The sequence below is a fragment of the Homarus americanus genome, unplaced genomic scaffold, assembly GCF_018991925.1.
Source record: "Homarus americanus isolate GMGI-L3 unplaced genomic scaffold, GMGI_Hamer_2.0 scaffold25013, whole genome shotgun sequence".
Classification (NCBI taxonomy): domain Eukaryota; kingdom Metazoa; phylum Arthropoda; class Malacostraca; order Decapoda; family Nephropidae; genus Homarus; species Homarus americanus.
The window spans coordinates 2945861-2971478 of NW_024722158.1; the positions used below are offsets into that span (position 1 = coordinate 2945861).

Below are 25618 nucleotides of genomic sequence, written 5' to 3' on the forward strand. Positions count from 1 at the left end.
ATTCAGTCTCCTCCCCCAACAGATGCCATGTGGCTCAGTGTGTGTGTGTGTGTGTGTGGTTCTGGGGTGCCGTGTGTATGTGTGTGTGTCGTGTGAGGAGCTGCCCTGCAACCTCACCAACCCAGGCTGTGAGGAAGGTGGAGGGGAGGAGGAGGAGGAGGTGGGCCCTACCTCAGGTGAAGTCGTGGTGGTGATGTAACCCCCTCGTCGCGGTGAGTGTGCGTTGAGTGTTGCAAGAGAAGCAAGGTTGTATCAGTGGGAATTTTGTGAGCTGGTACACGTAAACAAGTGCCAACAAGCCTATCTGGGGGCCATGAGGCATTTAACTTCATCCTGGCCAACCTCCTTAGTCCCTACCAAGCTGGGAATGTACAACCAACACCTCAATACCACCGACTACTTTTGAACACTAATACCAAGTGCCAACTGTGTGTGTGTGTGTTGAACCGCATCTGAAGTCGAGTCCTATGAGAAGCATAATGAAGTACAGGAAAAAACATTAACCAATACTCCAAAACGCATTATCAATATTCAGGTGAGCATAATGAAAGATTGCAATTATCAGTGTTAAAGGAACTAATTAAATATATATGTGTCAGTGAACAATGTTGAGTCGTATATGGAAATGAAAGCAATGAATAAGCATTATATGAAGTGCAGTCAGTGAGCATTATATATTCTCAAAAGCACAGCGTGTATAATTATAAGCGAATATATAATAATAACAGTTGTCATTATAAGTGAAGTGATGATATCAAGTTGTATCAGTATTATTTTTTTTAGGTATTATTAGAAGGATATAATTATCATATATGAACCGACGTATTTATAGCGATATGAGCCGACATATGCATTATAATAAATTAACCGACAGATTAGGAGACTATATGAACCGACATAATTATTAATATATATGAACTGAAAGAAACATTACAATCATATATGATCTCGAGCTCTAAATATCACCAACACGAGCACCAAGCATCGCCTGGCGTTCTATGGGTCGCTCGCCTTCTGCCTGTATAGTGGCGATGTACAACTATTCAAGGGAGGATCCAGCGGGATCCTGGGGGGGTCCGGACCCCCCCCCCTCCCTCTTCTCATCAGAAAATTCCAATACTTTTTCTTTAATGCAGTATTGTACTCAGGCAGACTGTGAAGAGCTGCAGAAGGATCTCTGTGAGCTTCAAGAATGGTCCAAGAAATGGCTGCTAAGATTCAATGTCACGAAGTGTAAGAGGCTACACCTGGGACGTACCAACGGTAAGGAGGCGTATCATATGTCCCAACGGGACGAAGAAACTGCATCAATTGATACTGAATGTGAAAAGGACCTGAGTGTGTATGTCGACAATGAACTGAAGTTTTCGGGCCATTGTGAGAAGGTGAATCAAGCATAAATTATTAAGTCATATAAGAAGGTCGTTCAGATATCTAGACGGTCCCGCGTAACAAACATCAGGAGTGAGGTGCTTCCCCGTCTGGTCCCCGAGATATGCCAGGGACTGTCAGTTGATTGAAAATGTCAAAAGGAGGCCCACCAGACTGGTGCCTATACTTCGGCACCTCAGTTACCCAGAGAGATTAGAGCGCCTGCAATTGCCTAGCTTATACTACAGACGGGCAAGGGAGGACTTAATCGGGGTGTATAAACTTCTCAAAGGGCACTACTCAGTTGAGTGTCCTTACCTGGAGCTGGCGGACGCTTGTCTTACAAGGGGTCACAGTTCAAAGTTGAAGAAGGAGCTAGTCCAAAAAACTGTGAGGGGTAACTTTTCTTCGGAGTGAGAGTTGTGAACTGTTGGAACAACCTGCCAGTGTTGTGATGGCACCGAGTGTGAGACCTTTCGAGACCACACTTGACCAACAGTGGAGCAGGTTCAGATACATTCAGGAGCCGGTGCTGTGCATGCCCAGTACTTGCCAACAGTGTGTAACAGAAACGTGACCGACCGCCCAAGCGGCTAACGAGCCGATCAGTGGTGAAGAGGACAAAAAGTAAAGTAAAAAGTAACTAACCATAAATACGAATTGTTAACTGTTTACCTCCATATTTTACGGTTGTATTTAATTTTATTTCGTTCACAACAGGCTATTGGCTTAACAATTTAACCCCCTAAGAGGAAATATTCCCTATACAAGTGGTTAATAGTTCAAGCAGTTTTAGCTAAGTTAGGCTAAGTTGAGTTACATTGGGCTAGATTAGGTTAAGTGTGTGTGTGTGTGTGTCCGACCGTACACGTATAGAGTATATCCACACATTGTGTATATCAAAGTACGGTATGTTTATCCATATGTGTGTACCTGTATATCAGATGTGTATACTGTATATCCACATGTGTAAATATTTACATGCGAAAATATTTACGTATATATGTATGTTCACCCGCAAGCATGTGAGTATGTGCGTGTCTATGTGTACAGATGTGGAGTAGGTAATAGAGGGTGTGAGGGGGTAGAGGTGTGTAGGGGTAGTGGTGTGTTGGGGTAGGGGTGTGTGGGGGGGGGGTAGTGGTGTGGGTAGGGGGCCATAAGTAGGGGATTACTTCAGGGGCAAAGGAATGCCCTAAATTTACCTTCTGAGTAAGACACATTCCTGGCGGTCTGGCTCTGTGGACGGTGTCTTTCTCTACACAATGAGAGAGTAATGTACAGTATATATGACTGTTCATGCAAGTGTGTAGTGGTAGTCGTAGTAGTAGTAATGGTAGCAATAGTAGTAGTAGTAATGATAGTGGTGTCCATGTAAGTGTTACAACAGCATCATGACCCCATACAGGTGGTGGACACAGTTGCTCGGAGACGAGGATGGCGTTTGTGTTGCTCCCGTGTGACCTGCCTACCTGGCCTACCATCCAGCGCCACCTGAACTCACTCAAGGGAACCACTTCTCCAGACCACCTCACTCAAGTCCTCTACTCGCTACACTCACTCTGCAAGTAAGTTGACAGATTCTACTAGATCTATACTCGCTACACTCATTCTACAAGTAAGCTGACAGCTTCTACAAGAACTCTACACAGTCATTTGACCCACGTTCTATATTGCCTTCAAGACGCGTATGTTTGTCTTTATTATTGTATTATTAAATCACCTGATGATTAAACACCCCATTTTATTTTCACCTGGTGATTAAATATCCTAACGCTAACCTAACCTAACCTACCATAATCTTATATAATCTCAAGGTAATATAACCTTACCTAACCAAACCTAATTTAATCTCACTTTAACCCAACCTAATCTAATTTAATCACACTAACCTATCCTAACCTAATCTAACCTATCCTGACCTAACTACCCCAGGTAACGTTAGGATGGCTAATTAGCAGGTAAAATAAGCTTCAGGTGATCTCACTTATTTTCCAATTCTAAATTTCTTGAGTCTTAAATGTTCTAAAATTTCTCTCTCCTCCTGTCTTCCTTCTTCCGTTTTCCTCTTCCTGTATTCCTCTTCCTTCTTCCGTTTTCCTCTTCCTGTATTCCTCTTCCTCCTTCCGTTTTCCTCTTCTTCCTGTATTCCTCTTCCTCCTTCCGTTTTCCTCTTCTTCCTGTATTCCTCTTCCTCCTTCCGTTTTCCTCTTCTTCCTGTATTCCTCTTCCTCCTTCCGTTTTCCTCTTCTTCCTGTATTCCTCTTCCTCCTTCCGTTTTCATCTTCTTCCTGTATTCCTCTTCCTCCTTCCGTTTTCCTCTTCCTCCTTCCGTTTTCCTCTTCTTCCTGTATTCCTCTTCCTCCTTCCGTTTTCCTCTTCTTCCTGTATTCCTCTTCCTCCTTCCGTTTTCATCTTCTTCCTGTATTCCTCTTCCTCCTTCCGTTTTCATCTTCTTCCTGTATTCCTCTTCCTCCTCTCCCTCCCGTCTTTCTCCTACTCTATCCCTCCTCTCTTGTTTCCTTCTTCCCGTCTTTCTCCTCCTGTATCCCTCCTCTCCTGTCTTCCTTCCATCCTCCTCCCGTCTATCTCCTACTTTATCCTTTTTTTCCCGCCCTCCTCCTCCTCCTTCTTCGGTAGTGTGAGCATCGAGCCTGACCTAAACGAGAGGGTACCAGAGGACATCTTCGCCGGGGTGAGCCACTACCTGAAGGAGGAAGCAGACCAGGACTTCTTCACTACTACCCTCCCGTTCATGGTTGGTGCTGCCCTGAAGCTCAAAGACCTTAAACCTCCCAAAGGGCTTACGTATTCCCTTCAGCAGCAAGGTGAGTGTGGGGTTGGGAGGGAGGGATAGTTGAGAGGGAGGAATAGAAGGCAAGAGTGGAGAGAGGGAGGAATAGAGGGAGGAAAAGAATGGAGGAAGATTGAGAGGTAGGAACAGAGGGAGGGAAAAATGAAGGAACAGAGAGAGGGAGGAACAGAGGAAGGAGAGAATGGAAGGGAGGATGATAGACGGAGAAATAAAAGGAGGGAAAGAATGGAAGGAAGGATGAGAGAGAGAGAGAGAGAGAGAGAGAGAGAGAGAGAGAGAGAGAGAGATATAAAACACATCACACTTCACCCAATAAGAACCACCACAATAAACAATAATTCTTGTCACAGGGGAAGATGTAACGTTAGACCGTGAACTGGTGACGTCTCTACTGGCCCATATGCTCTTCTGTACACTACCGCGCCGAACCCTCGTCTCTCATCCGACTCTAACTGACCCCTGCCTCGCCCCTACCCTCTCCTCTCTCCACAGGTAAGCATCTAAAGGTGACTATTAATTATCATACTGAATCATTATAAAACTTATTAATCTCTGACCTATTATAGAGGCAATACTTGAGTTTTATTATACTTCATAACCAACTCATGTTATTTATCGTGTTATAGAGAGTCAGAGGATGTTGATCTTGTGTTGCAGAAAGTCAGAGGATGTTGAACTTGTGTTGCAGAGTCAATGTTGATCTTGTGTTGCAGAGGATGTTGAACTTGTGTTGCAGAGTCAATGTTAATCTTGTGTTGCAGAGGATGTTGAACTTGTGTTGCAGAGTCAATGTTGATCTTGTGTTGCAGAAAGTCAATGTTGATCTTGTGTTGCAGAGAGAGTCAGAGAGTGAAGGTAAAGGCTCTGTTGCAGTACTTCAAGAGCGTCAGCCATCATGCCTACCCCGGCCGCTTAACCTTCTCCAGAAAGGTAATGTATGGCACTTATTGCGCTCTCTCTCTCTCTCTCTCTCTCTCTCCCCCTAATTCTTTCTCCCTCTAACTCTCACTCTCACTCTCTGTTTCTCCCTCTAACTCACTCTCTCTGTCTTTCTCCCTCTAACTCACACTCTCTGTCTTTCTCTCTCTCTTTCTCTGTCTCTCACTTTCTCTCTATTGCATACAGAGATAAATAAATTTATTCTTAATTCTATTGTATTCATTTGTGTTTCATCTCACTTCTATTTACCTTTCTTTTAATTATTCATTTTATTTGTGCATCTCATTACATTTTATTAATTTATTTCGCAGTATTTTAAACCATTCATTTTATTTATTCATCTGTTTAATCTACCTAACATTAATTAACCTTCACCTTCCCCATTCATTAGTCATCTATGAGTCTCTTATTCATTATCTATCAGGTGATGGTGAGTCTTATTCATTATCTATCAGGTGATGGTGAGTCCTATTCATTGTCTATCAGGTGATGGTGAGTCTTATTCATTATCTATCATCTAATGAGTCTTATTCATTTATAGGTGATGGTGAATAAGGACTTCCTGAGCCTCAAGGATTGGATGAAGTGTGAGGAGGTTCTATGTCCTGTTAATATACAGCACGAGGGTCGCCTGGAGGAAGCCCCCCCACCTGCCTTACTCACTTGTTTCACCTCTCCCAACTTGGCTCGACCTGCCCTGACCAAGAGCAACTCACAGGTAACAGTAACACACGTGGAGTAACTTATATGTAACAGTAACACACGTGGAGAAACTCACAGGTAACAGTAACACACCTGGAGCAAAGTATAGGTAACAGCAACACTCGTGGAGCAACTCACAGGTAACAGTAACACTCTTATGGGTAACAGCAACACACGTGGAGCAACTTATTAGTCAGGTTATGTTAGGTTCTAAATTTAACTAGTTTAAATGAACTGTATACCTGTGTTGTCTACAGGGGTATACATGCTGAACTGTATACCTGCTGAACTGTATACCTGCAATACCCACATGCTAAACCAATTGTACACGTGTATGACGATTTTACTGAATACCTACCTGCCAATATATCTATCTATCAATCCTATCAGCAAGTATGCGCTATGCTGAGTCAACCGGAGTTACTTGTTGCGGCAGTATTTGTGGAGAAGCTTGAGGACAACGAGGCATTACAAGTGTGTGGTGCTCTTAGAACCTCTACCGTCTCCAACCTCAAGACTCGACCTTCCTTCATCCCCAGGAAAGTGAGTGTTCGTGATGCCATTGTTTACCCTACAGAGAATCAGTATGGTAACTATAGTTCTGTCATCAATAGTCTATACAGTATTATGTAACAAAAAAGGGGGGGAAGTGTTTGAGTAGTTGTGTGTGTCTGTGTGTGTGTGTGTGGATGTTTGTCTGTGTGTGTGACTATTTGAGTGCGTGTTTAGGTACTCAGGTAGGGAAGGTGGTCAGGTTGAAAAGATCAAATGATCAAGTAATTAAGGAAAGGTATTCAGGTGGATAATTAAGGCGGAAACTAATTGTTTTCATATAATATCAACAGACCGTCGGGCCACCAGATCTTATTCACGTATTGATGGACGCAGATGATTACCGCCAGTCAGAGGTTCTTCAGTACGAGGAGATTAACGTCTTGAGGGAACTGAACAAGGCCCGTCTCGCCTTCACCCAAGACCTGCCACCACCACCACCCAACCAATCCCTCAGTGACATAGTGTCTGTCTCGAGACAACATTCCCGTGGTAGTGCCTCTCCCCCCACCAGGTAGGTCTTCGTCTACTAATCTACTTCCTCACCCAAACCCCCCATCAGGTAGGTCTTTATCTTCCTCCTCCCTACCATGATAGTCAAGGTCACATTATATTACAGTAGTTCAGTTCCCATCACAGGTTCCCCTTCCGTGTCAAGCTTGAGGGAATTGTAACTCCCATCACACAGACTGGTCCCTTGCCATCAAGCTTAATTGCCTCCCATCACAAACATCTGCCTCCCATCACATAGAACTACCTCCCATCACATAGATTTGCCTCCCATCACATTTTTTTTTACAGGTTTCGCACACAAGTCTCCTCAGATGCGTCGGAAGAAGACAAGAAAGGTGACCCAGGTTCCTCCAGCCAAGACACAAACAATAAACAGCTTCCCAACAAAGGTTCTACCGAGAGATGGGTTAATGAGAGTGAGGTGCTGAAGAGAGGAGGGGCGAGAGATAAAAGGGTAGAAATTATAGAAGGGGATAAGTGTGACGTGGATAAAGAAGGAGGAGGAGGAGTGGTTATAGTTAGGGATAAGAAGGGTGAAGATAAAGAAGGAAATAAAGGCGTGAAGATGGTCGGGAGTGACGGACAGGTGGACACAGGTGTTAAATCAAAAACAGGAACACTGCCTAAAACTCGACGTGGTAAAAATGTTTCCAAACCAACAGAAAAACGAACAGAGAAAACCAAGGTTATTACAGATGATAAACAAACAGAAAATGATCAAGATGACACGAAACAGAAGGTAACGGGAAATATCTCTGTTGGCGATAAACCACTGGAAAAACAAATGAAAAAAGTGAAGGTTGTGACAGATGAGAAGCCCAAAGAGAGACGTTCAGAGAAGCAAGACTCACATGCAGGAAGTGTCTCTGTGGGGGAGCCCGGATCAAGTTACGTTACGGCGCCATCTACAATGAAACGTCGTAGGCGAAGGAAGAAGAGCGGAGCACGATGTACGACCTTTGATGTTGCTGAAAAGCCTCCTGATGGGGGAGTCCATTCTAAAAGACCCCAAGTGGGAGACAGAACGGGAGAAGGAATCAAGGGATGCGTAGACAGAGTTAAATTCAACGTCTTGGACAAAATAGATCACTCTAAAGACAAGGTAGATGACGATGATGATGATGATGATGACGACGGCGAGGACGACGACGAAGAGACTACCAGGTTGTTGAATAGAGTGATGCGAGCTATACAGAAGCTAGAACAGGAACGTCCCGAGTTGGTACAGAAGGCGTCGCTGCAGGAGGAACAACAACCACCACAACACTCACAACCCAGAACCATAGCCAGACCTAAGGTAAGTGGTGTAAAGATGTTGTGCCATAGAGTCTACGAGTTTAATGGTATAAAACGATTATCAAAACACACAGATGGAAAAATCATAGACATAGAGATTTGTTTATCTCTTCCTTGTGGCTACAGGGTAAACCTCCACTACCAGAAGTCAGACCTCGACCAAACACGGATGCTGCTGAACCACCACCACCACAACAACAGGTTACTCACAATAAACAGAGGATAGGTGAAGCCCCGGATGGAAGGAAGCTGTCCCTCTACTACTCCTGTGACTCTGCTCCCCAGGATGTCTCCCACCAAGAGGAGGACCCCTACTACAGCGCCTGTGAGAGTCTCGATGGCCAGGATGGTGAGTTGTGTGTGTGTGTGTGTGTGTGTGTGTGTGTGTGTGTGTGTGTGTGTGTGTGTGTGTGTGTGTGTGTGTGTGTGTGTGTGTGTGTGTGTGTGTGTGTGTGTGTGTGGTTTTTGGTAAAATTTGAGTAATTATTGATTTGTTGTTTGTATTTTATTAAATACTATATAAAATTTTGTGATCATAGTTCTCTTTTTCTCTCACTCTTAATATACACAAACACATATACTCTGACACACACACACACACACCAATGCTCCTCCTCCTCAAAGTAACAACAGTCGTCCTCCTTCCAGTACCCAGACCCAGGAGATCCTCAAGGAAACGAGGCAAGAAGACGAGGCGAAAGTCCTCCTTCGCAGACAGGCTGAAGGAGGCGTTGGCGAGGAAACCTAGTGTGGACTCTGAGCTGCCGATCCTTACCCACACCCAGAATGACTCCGACGACGCCAACCAAACCCACCCACGACTGCCGAGGTAAGAGCCCCCACTCCCCCAAACGTAGGCCCCCCACTCCCCGGCTAAGGTCCCCACTCCCCCACGGCCAAGGTAGGGGGAGCCGCCCGGCCCCACTCACGACTGCCAAGGTGAGGGCCCCCACTCCCCCACCCCCATCCACTCCCGAGGGAGGGCCACCCCACTCCCCGACTGCCAAGGTGTGGCCCCACTCCCCCGACTGTAAGGGCCCCCACCCCCGACTGCCAAGGTGAGGGCCCCCACTCCCCACGACTGCCGTGAAGGGTGAGGGTCCCCACTCCCCACGACTGCCAGGAGTGGGGCCCCCACTCCCCACTGCCGAGGTGAGGGCCCCCCCCCCACGACTGCCAAGGTGAGGTCCTCCCACGACTGCCAGGTAGGCCCTCCCCCGACTGGGTGAGGGCCCCCCTCCCGACTGCCAAGGTGGGCCCCCACTCCCCACACCAATTCCCCACGCCCCCCACTCCCCGACTGCCAGAGGTGAGGTCCCACTCCCCACGACTGCCAAGGTAAGGGCCCCACTCCCCGACTGCCGAGGTGAGCCCCCACTCCCCACGACTGCCAAGGTGAGGGCCCCCCACCCCCACGACTGCCAGGTGGGGGCCCCACTCCCCGACTGCCAAGGTGAGGGCCCCACTCACCAAGCTACCAAGGTGAGGGCCCCCACTTCCCCCGACTGCCAAGTGAGGGCCCCACTGCCAGGGCCCCACCACTGCCAGTGAGGGCCCCCCTTCCGACTGCCGAGTGAGGCCCCCACTCCCCACGACTGCCAAGGTGTGCCAAGGTGAGGCCCCACTCCCCGCCCCACGTCCAGGGTGAGTCACTGTCAAGGTGAGGGCCCCCCCCCGACTGCCAAGGCCCCACTCCCCAAGGTGAGGCCCCCAAGAGGTGAGGGCCCCCACTTCCCAAGGAGGGGCCCCACTCGCTGCCAAGGTGAGGTCCCCACGCCCCCACGACTGTCAAGGTGAGGGCCCCACTCTGCCAAGGTGAGTTCCCCACCCCCACGACTGTCAAGGTGAGGCCCCACCCCCACGCTGCCAAGGTGAGGGTCCCCTCCAAGGTGAGGGCCCCCACTTCCCCACGACTGCCCCCCCCACTCACGACTGCCAAGCCTCACTACGAGCCAAGGTGAGGGTCTGCCAAGGTGAGGGCCCCCACTCCCACGACTGCCAAGGTGAGGGCCCCCCCCCCACGACTGCCAAGGTGAGCGCCCCCACTCCACGACTGCCGAGGTAGGCCCCCACTTCCCGACTGCCGAGGTAGAGCCCCCCCTCCCCACAGCCGGTGAGCCCCCACTCCCCCACGGCAGGAGGTAAGAGCCCCCCAAGACCCCCAGACGCCAAGGTAAGGCCCCCGTCCCCGACTGCCAAGATGAGGGCCCCCACTCCCCCACGGTGACTGCCAAGGTGAGGTCCCCACTCCCCGACTGCCAAGGTGAACCCCACTCCCCACGCTGGTGAGGGCCCCCACGACTGCCAAGGTGAGGGCCCCTACTCCCCCACGACTGCCAAGGTGAGGGCCCCCACGCCCCCACACTGATGACTGAACACATCATCAAAAAAGGATAAAATAAATCCCTTCATAATCTACGAAAATCCCATAATCCCTTTTCCTACTTGACAATCATCCCAATAATCTTGCCCGTAAGACTAGAGCCCATTAGGATTAGAATCCCCTAAGACTAGAGACCATTAGGATTAGAATCCCCTAAGACTAGAGCCCATTAGGATTAGAATCCCCTAAGACTAGAGCCCATTAGGATTAGAATCCCCTAAGACTAGAGCCCATTAGGATTAGAATCCCCTAAGACTAGAGCCCATTAGGATTAGAATCCCCTAAGACTAGAGACCATTAGGATTGGAACCTCTTAAGACTAGAGCTCAATAGGATTGGAACCCATTAGATCAAGGGTGGATTAAACCCCACATATTATACAGTAAACTCTCCTTTATCCTCAGAGTATCCAGGCAAGAGTCGGGAGGCTTTGTGCTTGACGATGACCTGACTCGACCACTCGGCAGGGAAGAAGAAAACAAAGAAGAGGAAGAGAGAGAACGAGAAGGCACGGATCTGTCAGAGGATGAGGAGGAAGGAGGTAGCAAGGAGGAGGAGGAGGAAGAGGAGGAGGAAGAGGAGGCGGAGGGAGAGGACGAAAATGGATCCAGATCTTCTCATTATTCCTTCAGTTCAGACTACATATCAGGTGGGTTAAGTAATGGCCTCACTCACTCACTCACTCGCTAACTCACTCACTCACTCGCTAACTCACTCACTCACTCGCAAACTCACTCACTCACTCGCTGGCTCACTTACTCACCCATTCATTCACTCACTGACAGACATACACACAACATTTAACTTCGTGCGGTGTTACAAAAATAGCTACAATGTTGTTCAACAGTCATTTCTAATGTTATATAATTATAATCTGACAGATAGATAGATTCAACCTATACATATGGTGGTGTTGACAGACCTGGAGGAGGTGTATGAGCAGCTGGAGGCGGTGTTGCAGGAGCAACAAGAGGGGCAGCTGGGTCCACGTACAGCTGCTATTGCCAGGTTTGCTCACGGCCTCCTGAAGGTGAGTGTTACTCCAAGTGTTACTGTACTGTGTGTTTGTGTGTTACTCCAGGTGTTACAGTACTGCGCTTGTGTGTTACTCCAGGTGTTACTGTACTGTTTGTGTGTTACTCCAGGTGTTACTGCACTGTAGGTGTTACTGTAATAAACTATCAATACCAGTAAATATCAGATCCCACAAAAAGTAATACAAATCCCACAGAAAGCTAATCTATGACCCCTTCAGCGAGCCTTGAGTGAATCCTACAAAGACGTGACCTTGGGACTGGACGGATCAGCTGTGAGAGGGCCAGCAGACAGTGTGGGACCTAACTTAATGCCAAGATCTCTTAGTCTCTCAGAGCGTCGCCACCCTTCCTCACACCTGCTCCATCCTCCACCACTACGAACCCTCAAGGTAACTACACTGAGACCTTCATGTAATCTATTTCTCTCTCCATATAATCTGTTATTGGGGGTATTATATCTAATGAACCCTCGATATAGCGGACTCCTCTCCATATAATCCGTTAAATGGGGGTATCCCATATAATGGACCCTCGATATAACGGACTTTCATCTCTATATAGCATAGTACACATACCTGCTCTTAATAATACACTTTACTTTTCATCATTCATATGTACACTATAGTAATGTATGGAGAGATATGTATATAGCTTGTGTATTGTATAAGAGAGCTATAGTTGTTGTATGGACAGGGTGAGCGCGGGAAGCCTGTTGTTACCGGTAATTGGGGTTGTGGTTCACTGAGAGGTGATCACCAGCTTAAAGGTACGACTAATTAACCCCACGAGTTAAGTTAACCCCACGAGTTAATTTAACCCCGCGACCAATTAACCCCAAGAGTTTATTTAACCACACGAATAATTAACCTCTCTAGTTAACCCCAAGATGAATTAACCCCACGAATACCCTATCTTAACCACAAGAGTTAACTTAACTCCTGGACTACTGTAACTTAATCCCGAGTTAACTTAACCCCACGAGTACCGTAACTTAACCCCGAGTTAACTTAACCCCACGAGTACCGTAACTTAACCTCGAGTTAACTTAACCTCACGAGTACCGTAACTTAACCTCGAGTTAACTTAACCCCACGAGTACCGTAACTTAACCGCACGACGTATTTAACCCCACCAGTTAACTTAGTTCCTGGAGTGTCACATAATCTATCTATCTTTCTATCTATCTATTCTATCTCGCTTATACTGGCACCTCCATAGTCTATCCAATCATAAGTTTAAGAATTTAGATTTTTTAAGCTAAAGGACCTGAACTTTATATTAAATCTGTTATAGAAAAAATTATTCCCAAAAATAAATGACAAGGTTAAATTATGACTTGGTGTAAAAAATGCTAATGTAGCGATTATTTATTTACCTTTGTATGTTTGTTTGTCTTGTTTTATTAATTACAATGATTTATCTCTCTTTTTTTTACATGGTACTGTTTCATGGTGTCTGTTATGGTGAACTGAACCCTGGTGGTGGTGGTGGTTGGTGGTGGTGTAGCCATGTTGCAGTGGGCGGCAGCGAGTAAGGCAGGATCCCCTAAACTCATCTATTACACTTACGGTGACCAGAACACAGTCAAGGTGAGCTCTTAATGTCTTTTGGGGGGGAATTTGTATACCTGTAGTGTCAATGTAGATTGCCTACCTGTACTCTCTATATATACACTACTTCAAATGTAAACTTGTATGTCGATTATACCAAATAAATATCTATCTAAACAAACTGGGTCATTCATACAGCACCATACAGGACTATCATTCATACACCATACAGTACTATCATTCATCCACCATACAGGACAATCACTCTATACAAAACATGCCCTAATACAGCTTTATTCGTGTCCTTCAGCTGGACATCGTGTGCAGATTGCTGGGTGACCGCGGGTGGAGGGTGGGTGATCTGGTGGCCACGTTGCTGAGGTACAGTGAGTCTCGCCTCGACTCTTGGCGACGGAGGGAGACCGAACTGACCGAGTCTGCTGATTCATCTCTCCCTGAGTCTCATAGGTCAGGTCACGCCCACTTTCCTCCCTGAGTCTCATAGGTTAGGTCACGCCCTCTTTCCTCCCTGAGTCTCATAGGTCAGGTCACGCCCACTTTCCTCCCTGAGTCTCATAGGTCAGGTCACGCCCACTTTCCTCCCTGAGTCTCATAGGTTAGGTCACGCCCTTTCCTCCCTGAGTCTCATAGGTCAGGTCACGCCCACTTTCCTCCCTGAGTCTCATAGGTCAGGTCACGCCCACTTTCCTCCCTGAGTCTCATAGGTCAGGTCACGCCCACTTTCCTCCCTGAGTCTCATAGGTCAGGTCTCGCCCTATCTTACCTTATTCCTGAGCTAGGTCCTCCCTCTCCAAATCTCAAAGGTCAGAGTTAGGTTAAGTTAGGTTAGATTAATTAGGTTAGGTTAGGCTAGGTAAGGTTAGGTTAAGTTAGGTTAGGCTAGGTAAGGTTAGGTTAAGTTAGGTTAGGCTAGGTTAGGTTAGGTTAGGCTAGGTTAGGCTAGGTATATTCCTACAACATCACATACTTCCACAGGTACCGGAGTCCCTCTCTAGACTCCCTCACACTCTTCGATGAGCTGATTGGTGCCGACCGTCCCTTCATTACCATGGAAACAGAGCTGTGACCCCGACCCCATCTGCTGTCGTACTGTTACCCACCTATAGACGGTACTGTCACCTATCCATAGACGGTACTGTCACCCACCTATAGACGGTACTGTCAACCACCTATAGAACCACCTATAGAATGCATCCATACGAGGAAGGTATCCCGGCCTGTTGTCTATGTACACCTGAAGCTCAAAGGTCTTACTGCTCAATGAACTGTAAACAATAGATATGGAATGCTACCTGAACATACCTGTCTGAGTCACTAGGGCGTCATTCAGGAATATGAAACAACCTGTAATAAGTGTTAACTCCATACTGTGGCCTCAACTGTTACATCAATATCAAGTCATTTTGTTTAGAAATATAAGGTTTTTTAACGAATTAAATTTTTTAAGATTTTTGTATTATGAAGTCACTAATAGATGAACATAATGGTTCTTTAATTCATCTTTATATAATAGCTCAAGAGGCGAGTGTTTGTAAAAATATACATAAGACAGTTGATGATACGAGTATATTAAACCATCTGTATAAATAGTTTAGTGTATGGCTCATCTATAGAATTAAATGATCCTGTTCAGATAATAGGAAATAGCTGTTGAAATAATGTGTATAAATAAGTTAAAAAGGGATAATTTGTGCTGTGACTCCCCTTCACACCCCCTCCCTCTCGTCCCCCATTACCCCCTCCCTCTCGTCCCCCATCACCCCCTCCCTCTCGTCCCCCATTACCCCCTCCCTCTCGTCCCCCATCACCCCCTCCCTCTCGTCCCCCATTACCCCCTTCCCTCTGTCCCCATCACCCCTTCCCTCCCTCGTCCCCCATCACCCCTTCCTCGTCCCCCATCACCCCCTCGTCCCTCATCACCCCTTCCCTCTCGTCCCCCATCACCCCTTCCTCTCGTCCCCCATCACCCCCTTCCTCTCGTCCCCCATCACCCCTCCCTCTCGTCCCCCATCACCCCTCCTCTCGTCCCCCCATCTTCTGTCCCCCATCACCCCATCCGTCCCCATCACCCCCTTCCTCTCGTCCCCCATCCCCCTCCTCTCGTCCCCCATCACCCCCTTCCCTCTCGTCCCCCACATCACCCCCTTCCGTCCCCCATCACCCTTCCCTCTCGTCCCCCATCACCCCTTCCCTCTCTCGTCCCCATCACCCCTCCCTCTCGTCCCCATCACCCCCTCTCGTCCACCCCCCTTCCCTCTCGTCCCCATCACCCCTTCCTCTCGTCCCCATCACCCCCTTCCCTCCCCTCGTCCCCATCACCCCTCCCTCTCGTCCCCCCATCACCCTTCCCTCTCGTCCCCCATCACCCCTTCCCTCTCTCCCCATCGTCCCCATCACCCCCTTCCCTCTCGTCCCCATCACCCCTTCCTCTCGTCCCCCATCACCCCCCTTCCCTCTCGTCCCCATCACCCCCTCCTCTCGTCCCCCATCACCCCCTTCCCTCTCGTCCCCATCACCCCTCCCTCCCCATCTCTCGTCCCCATCACCCCTTCCCTCTCGTCCCCCATCACCCCCTCTCGTCCCCCATCACCCCTTCCCTCGTCCCCCATCACCCCCTCCCTCTCGTCCCCATCACCCCCTTCCCTCTCGTCCCCATCACCCTCCCTCTCGTCTCCCATCACCCCTTCCTCTTGTCCCCATCACCCCCTCCTCCCTCTCCCCTCCCCCATCACCCCTCCCTCTCGTCCCCCATCACCCCTTCCTCTGTCCCCCATCACCCCCTTCCCTCTCGTCCCCCATCACCCCCCTCCTCCTCCTCTCGTCCCCGATCATCCTCCCTCTCGTCCCCATCACCCCCTCGTCCCCCATCACCCCCTCCCTCTCGTCCCCATCACCCCTTCCCTCTCGTCCCCTCACTCCTCCTCTCGTCCCCCCTCACCCCCTTCCCTCTCGTCCCCCATCACCCCCCCATCCCTCTCGTCCCCATCACCCCTCCCTCTCGTCCCCTCATCCTCTCGTCCCCCATCACCCTCCTGTCCCCATCGTCCCCCTCACCCCTCCCCCTCGTCCCCATCACCCCCTCCCTCTCGTCCCCCATCACCCCCCCTCTCGTCCCCCATCACCCCTCCCTCTCGTCCCCATCACCTCCTCTCGTCCCCCATCGTCCCCCCATCACCCCCTCCCTCTCGTCCCCCATCACCCCCTCTCGTCCCCTCCCTCCCTCTCGTCCCCCATCACCCCCCTTCCCTCCTCGTCCCCCATCACCCCCCCCCTCCCCTTTGTGAATCGTCGCCCTGGGTGTCTGGATTCTGAACTACTTTTAAGATAATAGTTTGTTAATGGAGTATTTACACACAATGGACTTTTATATTATTATTTTTATTATTATTATTGTCAAAGCATATAAATAAACATCTTTTTAACCAATACATTTTGTGAATCATACATACATACATGCATACATACATACATATCTACATACCTACCTACATACATATATACATATCTACATACCTACCTACATAAATACATACATACACACATTTTACTGGCTGTGCTTTCTCATATTCTTAATAAATCTCACGCGTATAAGAATTTAATAAAATATGTTACAAAATATCTAATATCATATTTTTGTCAACCTCGGTGATGGTTATCTTATGTTCAGTGGTTGTCTATGTGTCTGTCTGTGTAGCCTAATGTTGTTTCTCAAGTAATTTCAAACATTAATTACCCCTCCCCCCTCTACCACAAAAAAATACTTCAGTTTTGACCAGAATTTTTTATGTCGTATGAATATTATTTTCTAAATCTAAAAACACATTCATTTACCTCAGGGGTTTATATTTGGTATTTGGTGTGGGTTTTTTTTAACTTGTGTGTATAAAAAAATGTATATTGGTTTAGAAATGTGTATCAAGACAACTATGAACTTAATAACTTTGTAAAAAAACTCAGGTGTACTTGAGTCTTTGTATAAGTTTAGAGTTAAACATGAGGGTAATTTTTAGCTCCAGAGACACGTTTACAAACGATGTCTTTATGTACAAGTTGGAGTGTGGCAACTGCTCATATGACCCTAAAACTGAGTTACGCAAAGCATACATGTAGAGGTCAATGTATGTAACTCAAGATGGTCTTCCTTAACACATGAGAGAAGTCCTTGTCCCTGAGGTTAGACACAGTGCCCCCCCTTGTTAAGTGCTCGGGTGCCCCACTGAGCTGGCAACAAGGCATGCAGGCAGCCCCCAGTATAGAGGTGCCAGGTACACCCACACACATTATACACCTCAGTCACTCTCTCGTGCCACGCAGTGTGTATGAGTGCCTGCTGACCCCACCATACCGAGTGCCTCTACTACACACAAACATCTTCACAATACTGTAAGTCTATTCTCATTGTTTGAACACAGCTGTATTAGTCGACCTTCTCCAAAAGATGCACGGTATACTTCTTTAGTTAACTTCACTCCAGTGAACTCTTGTCAACAAACGGTTATAATAAAGTATCAATGTGTAAAGCTACAAGTCTGAGCTCTTTCAAGACAGGACTTGACCAACACTGGAGCGGGTTCAGGTACATTCAGGAGCCGGTGCATGCCCAGTACTTGCCAACAGTGTGTAACAGAGACGTGACCGATCGCCCAAGCGGCTAACGAGCCGATCTTTTGGTGAAGAAGATAAAAGTAAGTCAAGTAAGTCCTCTCCTTCACACAGTCACAGTGCGGTATATTTCAAAGTAATTACATTTACCTCAGATCCAGTACAAGACGTGGGTTGGGTCAAACGATGAGCAAGACAGGAGGATGTATGCAAGAGCCAGAAACCAAGCAAAGATAGAGTGTAGGAGGGCTGAAAAGGAGTTCCAAAGGCTGGTTGCACGCGAGGTCAAGTCAAACCCAAAGGCGTTTTACCGCTATGCAAAGTCGAAATTGAAAACGCGAGTAGGAGTATCAGACCTGAGGCTTGAAGATGGTAGTTATGCAGATTCTGACCAGGATAAAGCTGAGGCATTGAACAGCTTCTTTTCCTCAGTGTTCACAAGAGAGGATGCAACTAACCTTCCTGCGTTTGAGGACAGACGGTTCGACACAGCACTGACCCACATTGTGTTCACAGAAGAGGGTATTAGAAATAAACTGTCCAGGCTAAAGGTCCATAAGAGTCCTGGACCTGACATGGTGCATCCTAGAGTGCTAAGGGAGCTGTGCAACGAGCTTGCAGAGCCCCTGAAGATTCTGTTTTGTAAATGCCTGGATGAACAAATGGTCCCCAGTGAATGGAAAGTGGCTTATGTGAGTCCTATCTTCAAGAAGGGCGATAGGCACTCCACGAACAACTATAGACCGGTGAGCCTGACCAGCATAATATGTAAAGTACTTGAGAGTATTATCAGAGATGCAGCGATGGAACATCTACTACGAAACAACCTTGTAAAAGATTGCCAACACGGTTTTATGCACTGTCTATTGGGCTGGTTTTATGCCGGGGCGCTCTTGCTTGACACAATTGCTCAAGGTATTGGATATTTGGACCCATATTCTAGAACGGGGTGGTAATATCGACAATATTTACCTAGATTTTGCCAAGGCTTTCGACAGTGTACCCCACGAAAGGCTGAAAATCAAACTGGAAGGGTACGGAATTCGGGGAAATGTCCTAGCGTGGATAGAAGACTTTCTACATGACCGCAAGCAATGTGTGGTGATTAATGGCACGAAATCGTCATCTGTACCTGTAACAAGTGGGGTACCGCAGGGTAGTGTATTGGGCCCGCTGTTGTTTGTTTGTTTCATAAATGATATGCCTGACGTTGTACACTCCTCCATACAAATGTTTGCCGATGACGCCAAGTTATTTCGGGAAATTAAGAACCAAGCGGACTGTGAAGAGCTGCAGAAGGACCTCTGTGGGCTCCAGGAATGGTCGAAGGAATGGCTGCTGAGATTCAATGTCACGAAGTGTAAGAGGATGCACCTGGGGCGTACCAACGGTAAGGAGGCGTACCATATGTCCCAACGGGATGAAGAAAATGTACTAGTTGAGACTGTGTGTGAGAAGGACCTAGGTGTGTATGTTGACAATGAGCTGAAGTTCTCGGGCCATTGTGAGAAGAAGGTAAATCAGGCAAATAAATTATTGGGTCTTATAAGAAGGTCGTTCAGATATCTAGACGGTCCGTCCCTCGTGACGATCTTCAGGAGTGAAGTGCTTCCCCATCTGGAGTACTGTCACCCCATCTGGTCCCCGAGATATGCTAGGGACTGTCAGTTGGTTGAAAATGTTCAAAGGAGGGCCACCAAACTGGTGCCTGCACTTCGGCATCTCAGCTACCCTGAGAGATTGGAGCGCCTGAACTTGCCTAGCTTATACTACAGACGGGCAAGGGGGGACCTAGTTGAGGTTTATAAGCATCTCAGGGGGCACTACTCAGTTGAGTGTCCTTACTTGGAGCTGGCGGACGCTCGCCCCACAAGGGGTCACAGCTCAAGATTGAAGAAGCCGCAAGTCCGGAAAACCGTGAGGGCAAACTTTTTCGGAGTGAGGGTTGTAAACTCTTGGAACAATCTACCAGAGAGTGTTGTGACGGCACCGAGTGTGAGCTCTTTCAAGAGAAGACTTGACCAACACTGGAGCGGGTTCAGGTACATTCAGGAGCCGGTGCATACCCAGTATTTGCCAACAGTGCGTGACAGAGACGTGACCGATCGCCCGGGCGGCTAGCGAGCCGACCTTTTGGTGAAGAATATAAAGGAAAAGAGACGTGACCGATCGCCCAAGCGGCTAACAAGCCGATCAGTGGCGAAGAGGATAAAAGTAAAAGTAAAAATTCTACGACAAAAATTAATAATTATGTACCGCTGAATACTTGATAGCATCATGCCCCCTCCCTTCATCACATTAGGCTACGGTAGGTCTATACTATACAGATTATATAGTTGTAGATATAAATATATAGTTAAATATAAACTAATATAGCGTATTGACCATTCATGTAAACAATTCCCAGCGTACCTAGACAATGTTGGTATACAAACAATTATAAACAATAAAGTAACCCGAGCAATGATAACCATCAAAGCCATCCGTTGTTTATTTCCAGTAAGGTTCTTGAACACATTAAAAACTCCCTTGTGTGGGGAAAAACAATCTTAGTCACATCATGATAGGAAGGTTGACAGTTATCATTCCAGTGTTACTCCACCTGGCCTAGGCTGTGTTAACGATGTTACCCTGTTTACTAATACAGCTTAGAGCCAAGCAGGACGAAGAAAAAAGTGAAAGTATTGGCCATAGGCTTTCAATAGTTCAAATAATTAGCATACTATGGTACACGTGTACAGTCTGGGCACACAGTACACACGCTTTTCTTCTTTTTTTTTAACAGAAAAACATCTCCCGTGCTGGGAATCGAACCCGCGCCTCGCGGGGAAGAGCCGCGTATGCTAGCCACTAGACAACACGTGATCTACTACCATTACAGTGGCTATCAAACTTTTGCTTACGTTCAATGTTTTATGCAGCCCAGAGATAACTACTGTACTGTACTGCTGTAGGGTTATGAGATATTGGTTCACACTCAGGATGGGATGGAGAAAGGAAACTCTCAATGTGCTCACTGTATACATATTGTATTGGATGTACAATGCAGCTTGTTGCTGGGTAGGTAGCATGGTAATAAGCTTTGAGTAGAGAGAGCTGAGTGGTGAGGGTGCCCTGAGTGAGGGCACGCGGCTTGAGGTACGCCAAGGTCGCTGGCGGGAGCGGCAGCCGCACGGCTGGCGCGGAGGAGGTGTTGCTTGCTGGTGGCACTGGGTAGAAAAAGGCTGGTCACAGCGGTGTCAGGCCTTATAAGGCGGGGATAGGCGTAGGTAGATAGTTGACCCCCGCTCCGTGGGCAGCGCTGGAGGCATAGGCTGGGGAATTCGAGAAGGTTCGGTGCTTGTAGGGGAGGAATCCACTACAATACTCCCCTTCCCCTCCGGGCGCGGTGGGAGGCTGGAGGTTGGCAGAGTTGCGTGCCACATGTGAGGCAGAACGGGCGGTGCATGCCACATGTGGGACATAACGGCGAGGGTCGTGGAGGCGATGAATGTTGTACTTCCCTCGCGACAGGTACATAGTCCTCAGATGCGCCTGCTGGGGTGTGTGGGCCTGGAATCCATTACACTGCCATGTGCCGGGTGATCAGTTACTGTCATTAATAGATCACCTGATGATTAAACACCCAGACGGCAGCCTATCTTAAGCTACACTAACTTAACGGAACATAACATATCCCCCACTGGGTAGCGTTAGGGTGCTTAATCAACAGGTGAAATAAGTTGGGGTGGCTGATCTTCACGTGGTCCTGCCCGCCCACAACCTTGTGATTTGTCAAGTGACCTCTAGGCTCATCGCCCCCTGCACTACAATACACCAATAGATATACTCAGTAAAATAGTCCTATAAGTTTATAATTGAGTAAACATGTACACAGACAATGCAGGTATACAGTTCAGCATGCATATAGACAACGAAGCTATATAGTTCATTATACATACAGACAAGCAGGTATACAGCTCAGCATGTATACAACCGATGTATTTACCTAGACACTTGTGGTAAATTTTGTATTCTCCCTTCTATTGACTAGCTATATACACCATATTTCTCTCTCTCTCTTTCCCAGGTCGTGTGAGAGTGAGGTGGAGGGAAGATGGTGGGCGGAGTGAGAGTTGTGGTGGTTGTGGTGGTGATGGTAGTGAGTGTGGCAGGGGGTGGCAGGGCAGCCGCAGAGACACCCTCCATCACCCGCACTGCCAGTGTCCCTCTCACCACCGCGGACGACCATCAGAATTCTGTAAGCTTTATCTGTGTAACTACCTAATTTACCTACTAAGTCTACTTATCTAATTCATTCGTACTTAATTTATCTCAACTACTAATTATGTTTATCTAATTATTTGTTTACCTGTACCTAATTATGTTTATATATCTAATTATGTATATTTACCAATTTACCAGTTTAAGAAAGACTTCGGTTTTATTACCAGTATCACAGTAAAGACAATATTTACCCAACAACGCATCTCTCTATCTCCTATATAAAAAACACTGATTTCTCAAAGATTGAGCGAACACTACAAGCCATCTTGACCACAATGCAAGAGAACCGCAACCAGCTTCAGTCTTCGATGCGTGACGTTATAAGAGCAGCGAGAAGGATCCAACGGGAGGTTGCCGAGTTGCGAGAGGATACTGACCTGATCCTGGGCCAAATGTACAAGACTTCGTGTCAGGAGGTCGCTCAGGACATACACGAGAATAACAAGGGCAGGGCTAACGAGGCTATTGAAGGTGTCTACACTATTAAGCCGCCTAAATATAAACCAACACAGGTAATTAACTATATATTCCCCTCCACCAAGACTTACAACAGTTATCTTACTCCAGAAATATATTCACCTTCAGCTATAACCTAAAGTATTACAAAACTTAATATAATATAGCATTCATGACGCAATATAACCGAACATCAAGAATATTACGTCACTATTTGTTTCTTTTCAGCTATTTCACAAAACACAAATTAACATGAGTTTTGGAGGACGGATAATACCAGACAGTAATTAAATCATTAATATATAATCACAAAATCATCCCCAATATCACTAACCGCACAACAAATCATCCTTAACACATCACTAACCGCACAACAAATCATCCTTAACATATCACTAACCGCACAATAAATCATCCTTAACATATCACTAACCGCACAACAAATCATCCTTAACATATCACTAACCGCACAACAAATCATCCTTAACATATCACTAACCGCACAACAAGTCATCCTGAACATATCACTAACTCCACAACAAATCAATGACTAACCTGTAACTAACCATATACAGTATGTATATTGTAGGTCCGGTGTGAGTTGGGTCGTGGTCCAGTCGGGTGGACAGTTATCCTCTTCAGGGGCAGCGGCCGGGAAAGATTCAACCGCACCTACCGAGAGTATCAAGAAGGTTTTGGTGACCCATCAGATGAATATTGGATTGGTGAGTCACCACACACACACACACACACGCCACACCTAACATCTGAAGCTAAACACACCGACACGACACTTGAGGTTCTACTGTACATATACCGCCAGACTTTCCCTGAAATTTAAATCAAAACTGAAACAGCTTATTTACCCCAAAAAATACAAATATAAAGTGAATAATAATAATATTGACATTACCTCAAAGAATTTATAACATTTAGTATCATTTGGATAGCAACATGTCACAACTACTGAATGTTAGTAAATACTGGATAGACTTTTACCACATTTAAACTTCTACACAAATGTTCAGCAATTTTGTATCCCACTTTTGGAGGACCCTGTCTGCTATGGTACATTTCTTAATCACCCTACGTATTTTCTAAGAAACTAAAGAGCAGTTGTTCCAAGGCTGGCGTCCTCGTCATTCTGTCAAATTTATGTTTAAATTAGTAGCCTAGTAGAGAGAGAGGGAGAGTTCATATCCATTAGCGGTGATGTTCTTGCATAGTGGAGGTCTTATGTCTTTACAGGTAATGAACTCCTGCACCGTCTGACCAGCTGGCGACCCCACCAACTGAGGGTCGTGATGGAGGACTTCACTGGTGAGAAGACTTGGGTACAGTACAACGTCTTCAGGTAATATTTCCAAAGTTCGGTTTCAATGTAGTTCTGTGCCGCGCTACTTCAGTTACTAATTTTGCTTCGTAGCTTAAGTGTGAGCAGTGAATGTCCCCACAACCCCGGCTGAGGAGAAACATGATACAGTGATATGACACGAGGTGATGGAATTTAAAATAGCAAGTTATTGTCCATATGACTATTCCAGTACAACACTGACCATCATGTTATTTCTATCAACTGACGAAGGCCCGGATAGTCAAATGTTAAGACGTTTTTCCTCTATACTTGTCGTGAAGAGATTTTTTTTATCTGTATTCCTATAATTTCCCTTCCATTTAAGTCACCGCCTTTCAGTCACAGCTAAAGTGAAGTCATATTTAGAGGCGATTTAACACCCATCAGTTAAGAGGCGACCCAACATCCCTAGGTACGGGAATATATAACTTATGGCGTAATAGGAAGGTGATGTGAGTGTCTTTACAGCGTGGCGGACTCCGAGGACAACTACCGCCTCACTGTCGGAGAGTTTGACGCCGACAGTGCTGCGGGTGATGGCCTCAAGATCCACAACGGTATGAAGTTCTCTACCTACGACAAGGACGATGATACTAATGAAGGTGAGTCTTACTGTAGCCTAATACTTAACACTACAGTTGAGATGGGCCGAAAGTTCTACTAGACAAGTGATATGGTATTGCATCTTGATCACACTCCTTATATCTACTGTATTAAGTGTGAGATTAACCTTAAAACTTCGGGATTTCATGGAGATTGGGAACCTTAGCTTATATCACCTGATGATTAAATACCCTTTCTCTAAATAGGTTAGGTTAGCATTGCAATGTTTAATCATCAGTTGAAATAAACGGGGGTTACCTTATCTTCACGAGTTCCAGATTTATCCCATATGGTTAGGTTAAGTCAGGAACCACTAAGACTGGGTGGGGCCTATATAACTCAAAGGGTACAGGACAACTCGTAGGGTACAGGGCAGGTCATAGGGTACAGGACAGGTCGTAGGTTACAGGGCAAGTCCCATTGGCATCTATGCACAAGGATAAATGTGGACAATATAAATACATCAACTTGGTCGGTCTTCCCGACAGATGGTAACTGCGCCCAGCTGTTCGGTGGTGGAGGTGGGTGGTGGTACGCCAAATGTTACAACGTGCTGCCCACCGGCCGCTACCGCCTTGTGGGAGGTAACGCTTACGGTGGTATAGCCTGGTACCCCTGGAGGAATGTGAAGCACTCCCTGAAGACCATGAGTCTTCTCATTAGGCCTCACTAAAGTCTCCAAACAAAGTTCTCTTCCCTATGACGACGCCGCCTCTGATAACTAGCTGTTTCCTACAATCAAACACTGAATTACTTCCCACCAACTATGCCTGTTCTGAATGAATTTACGTGAAAAAAAATAATTTAAATAATATGGAGCTTAGAAATGAACTCAAGGAAAACACTGGTATGCAATGTAAAAAAAAAATCCGTTGTGAATAAAAAAAATACAAATGAACAATAATGAACTGCTGACATGGCTGATCTAGAAGTATAGTTAATACTTAAATTTATTACAACTCTTTATGTTGTTCATAAAGCTAACCTAACTCATCACAACTCCAAGTCTATTAAATAATGTCAATAATTTGTAAGTTTTATATTATGGAATGAATAGACAATATATGTTAAATTTCCACACTGGTTTCCTTTCTTTCCAATTTGGTTTTGTGAGATTTTATCGACTATAATTTCTGGGTTAACTGTGAGAGATTGACG

General features: G+C 46.6%; 2 protein-coding genes across 6 annotated transcripts; both read left to right on the forward strand.

Annotated features, from left to right (window-relative positions):
• LOC121862087 lies at positions 1-14952 on the forward strand. 4 transcript variants are annotated; one of them, XM_042360031.1, is made up of 18 exons: positions 3-535; positions 2780-2939; positions 4012-4199; positions 4537-4678; positions 5023-5116; positions 5667-5843; positions 6218-6370; positions 6673-6893; positions 7181-8189; positions 8315-8537; positions 8837-9017; positions 10976-11220; positions 11492-11601; positions 11827-11997; positions 12287-12374; positions 13115-13197; positions 13469-13626; positions 14155-14952. In XM_042360031.1, exons 2-18 carry the CDS (start codon positions 2809-2811, stop codon positions 14243-14245), a joined length of 3465 nt encoding a protein of 1154 aa, XP_042215965.1. In that variant the 5' UTR covers positions 3-535; positions 2780-2808; the 3' UTR covers positions 14246-14952. The 4 variants fall into 4 exon arrangements, with proteins under 4 accessions (XP_042215968.1, XP_042215965.1, XP_042215966.1 ...); XM_042360032.1 differs by having other exon boundaries at positions 3-212; XM_042360033.1 differs by having other exon boundaries at positions 5-535; positions 12302-12374.
• Positions 14205-25536, forward strand: LOC121862090 (ryncolin-1-like). Of its 2 annotated transcripts, none has more exons than XM_042360037.1 (7): positions 14205-14288; positions 21851-22021; positions 22290-22559; positions 23093-23228; positions 23752-23857; positions 24326-24459; positions 24949-25536. In XM_042360037.1, exons 2-7 carry the CDS (start codon positions 21878-21880, stop codon positions 25131-25133), a joined length of 975 nt encoding a protein of 324 aa, XP_042215971.1. In that variant the 5' UTR covers positions 14205-14288; positions 21851-21877; the 3' UTR covers positions 25134-25536. The 2 variants fall into 2 exon arrangements, with proteins under 2 accessions (XP_042215971.1, XP_042215970.1); XM_042360036.1 differs by lacking the exon at positions 14205-14288 and adding an exon at positions 17408-17562.
• Positions 25537-25618: the final 82 nt, after the last annotated feature.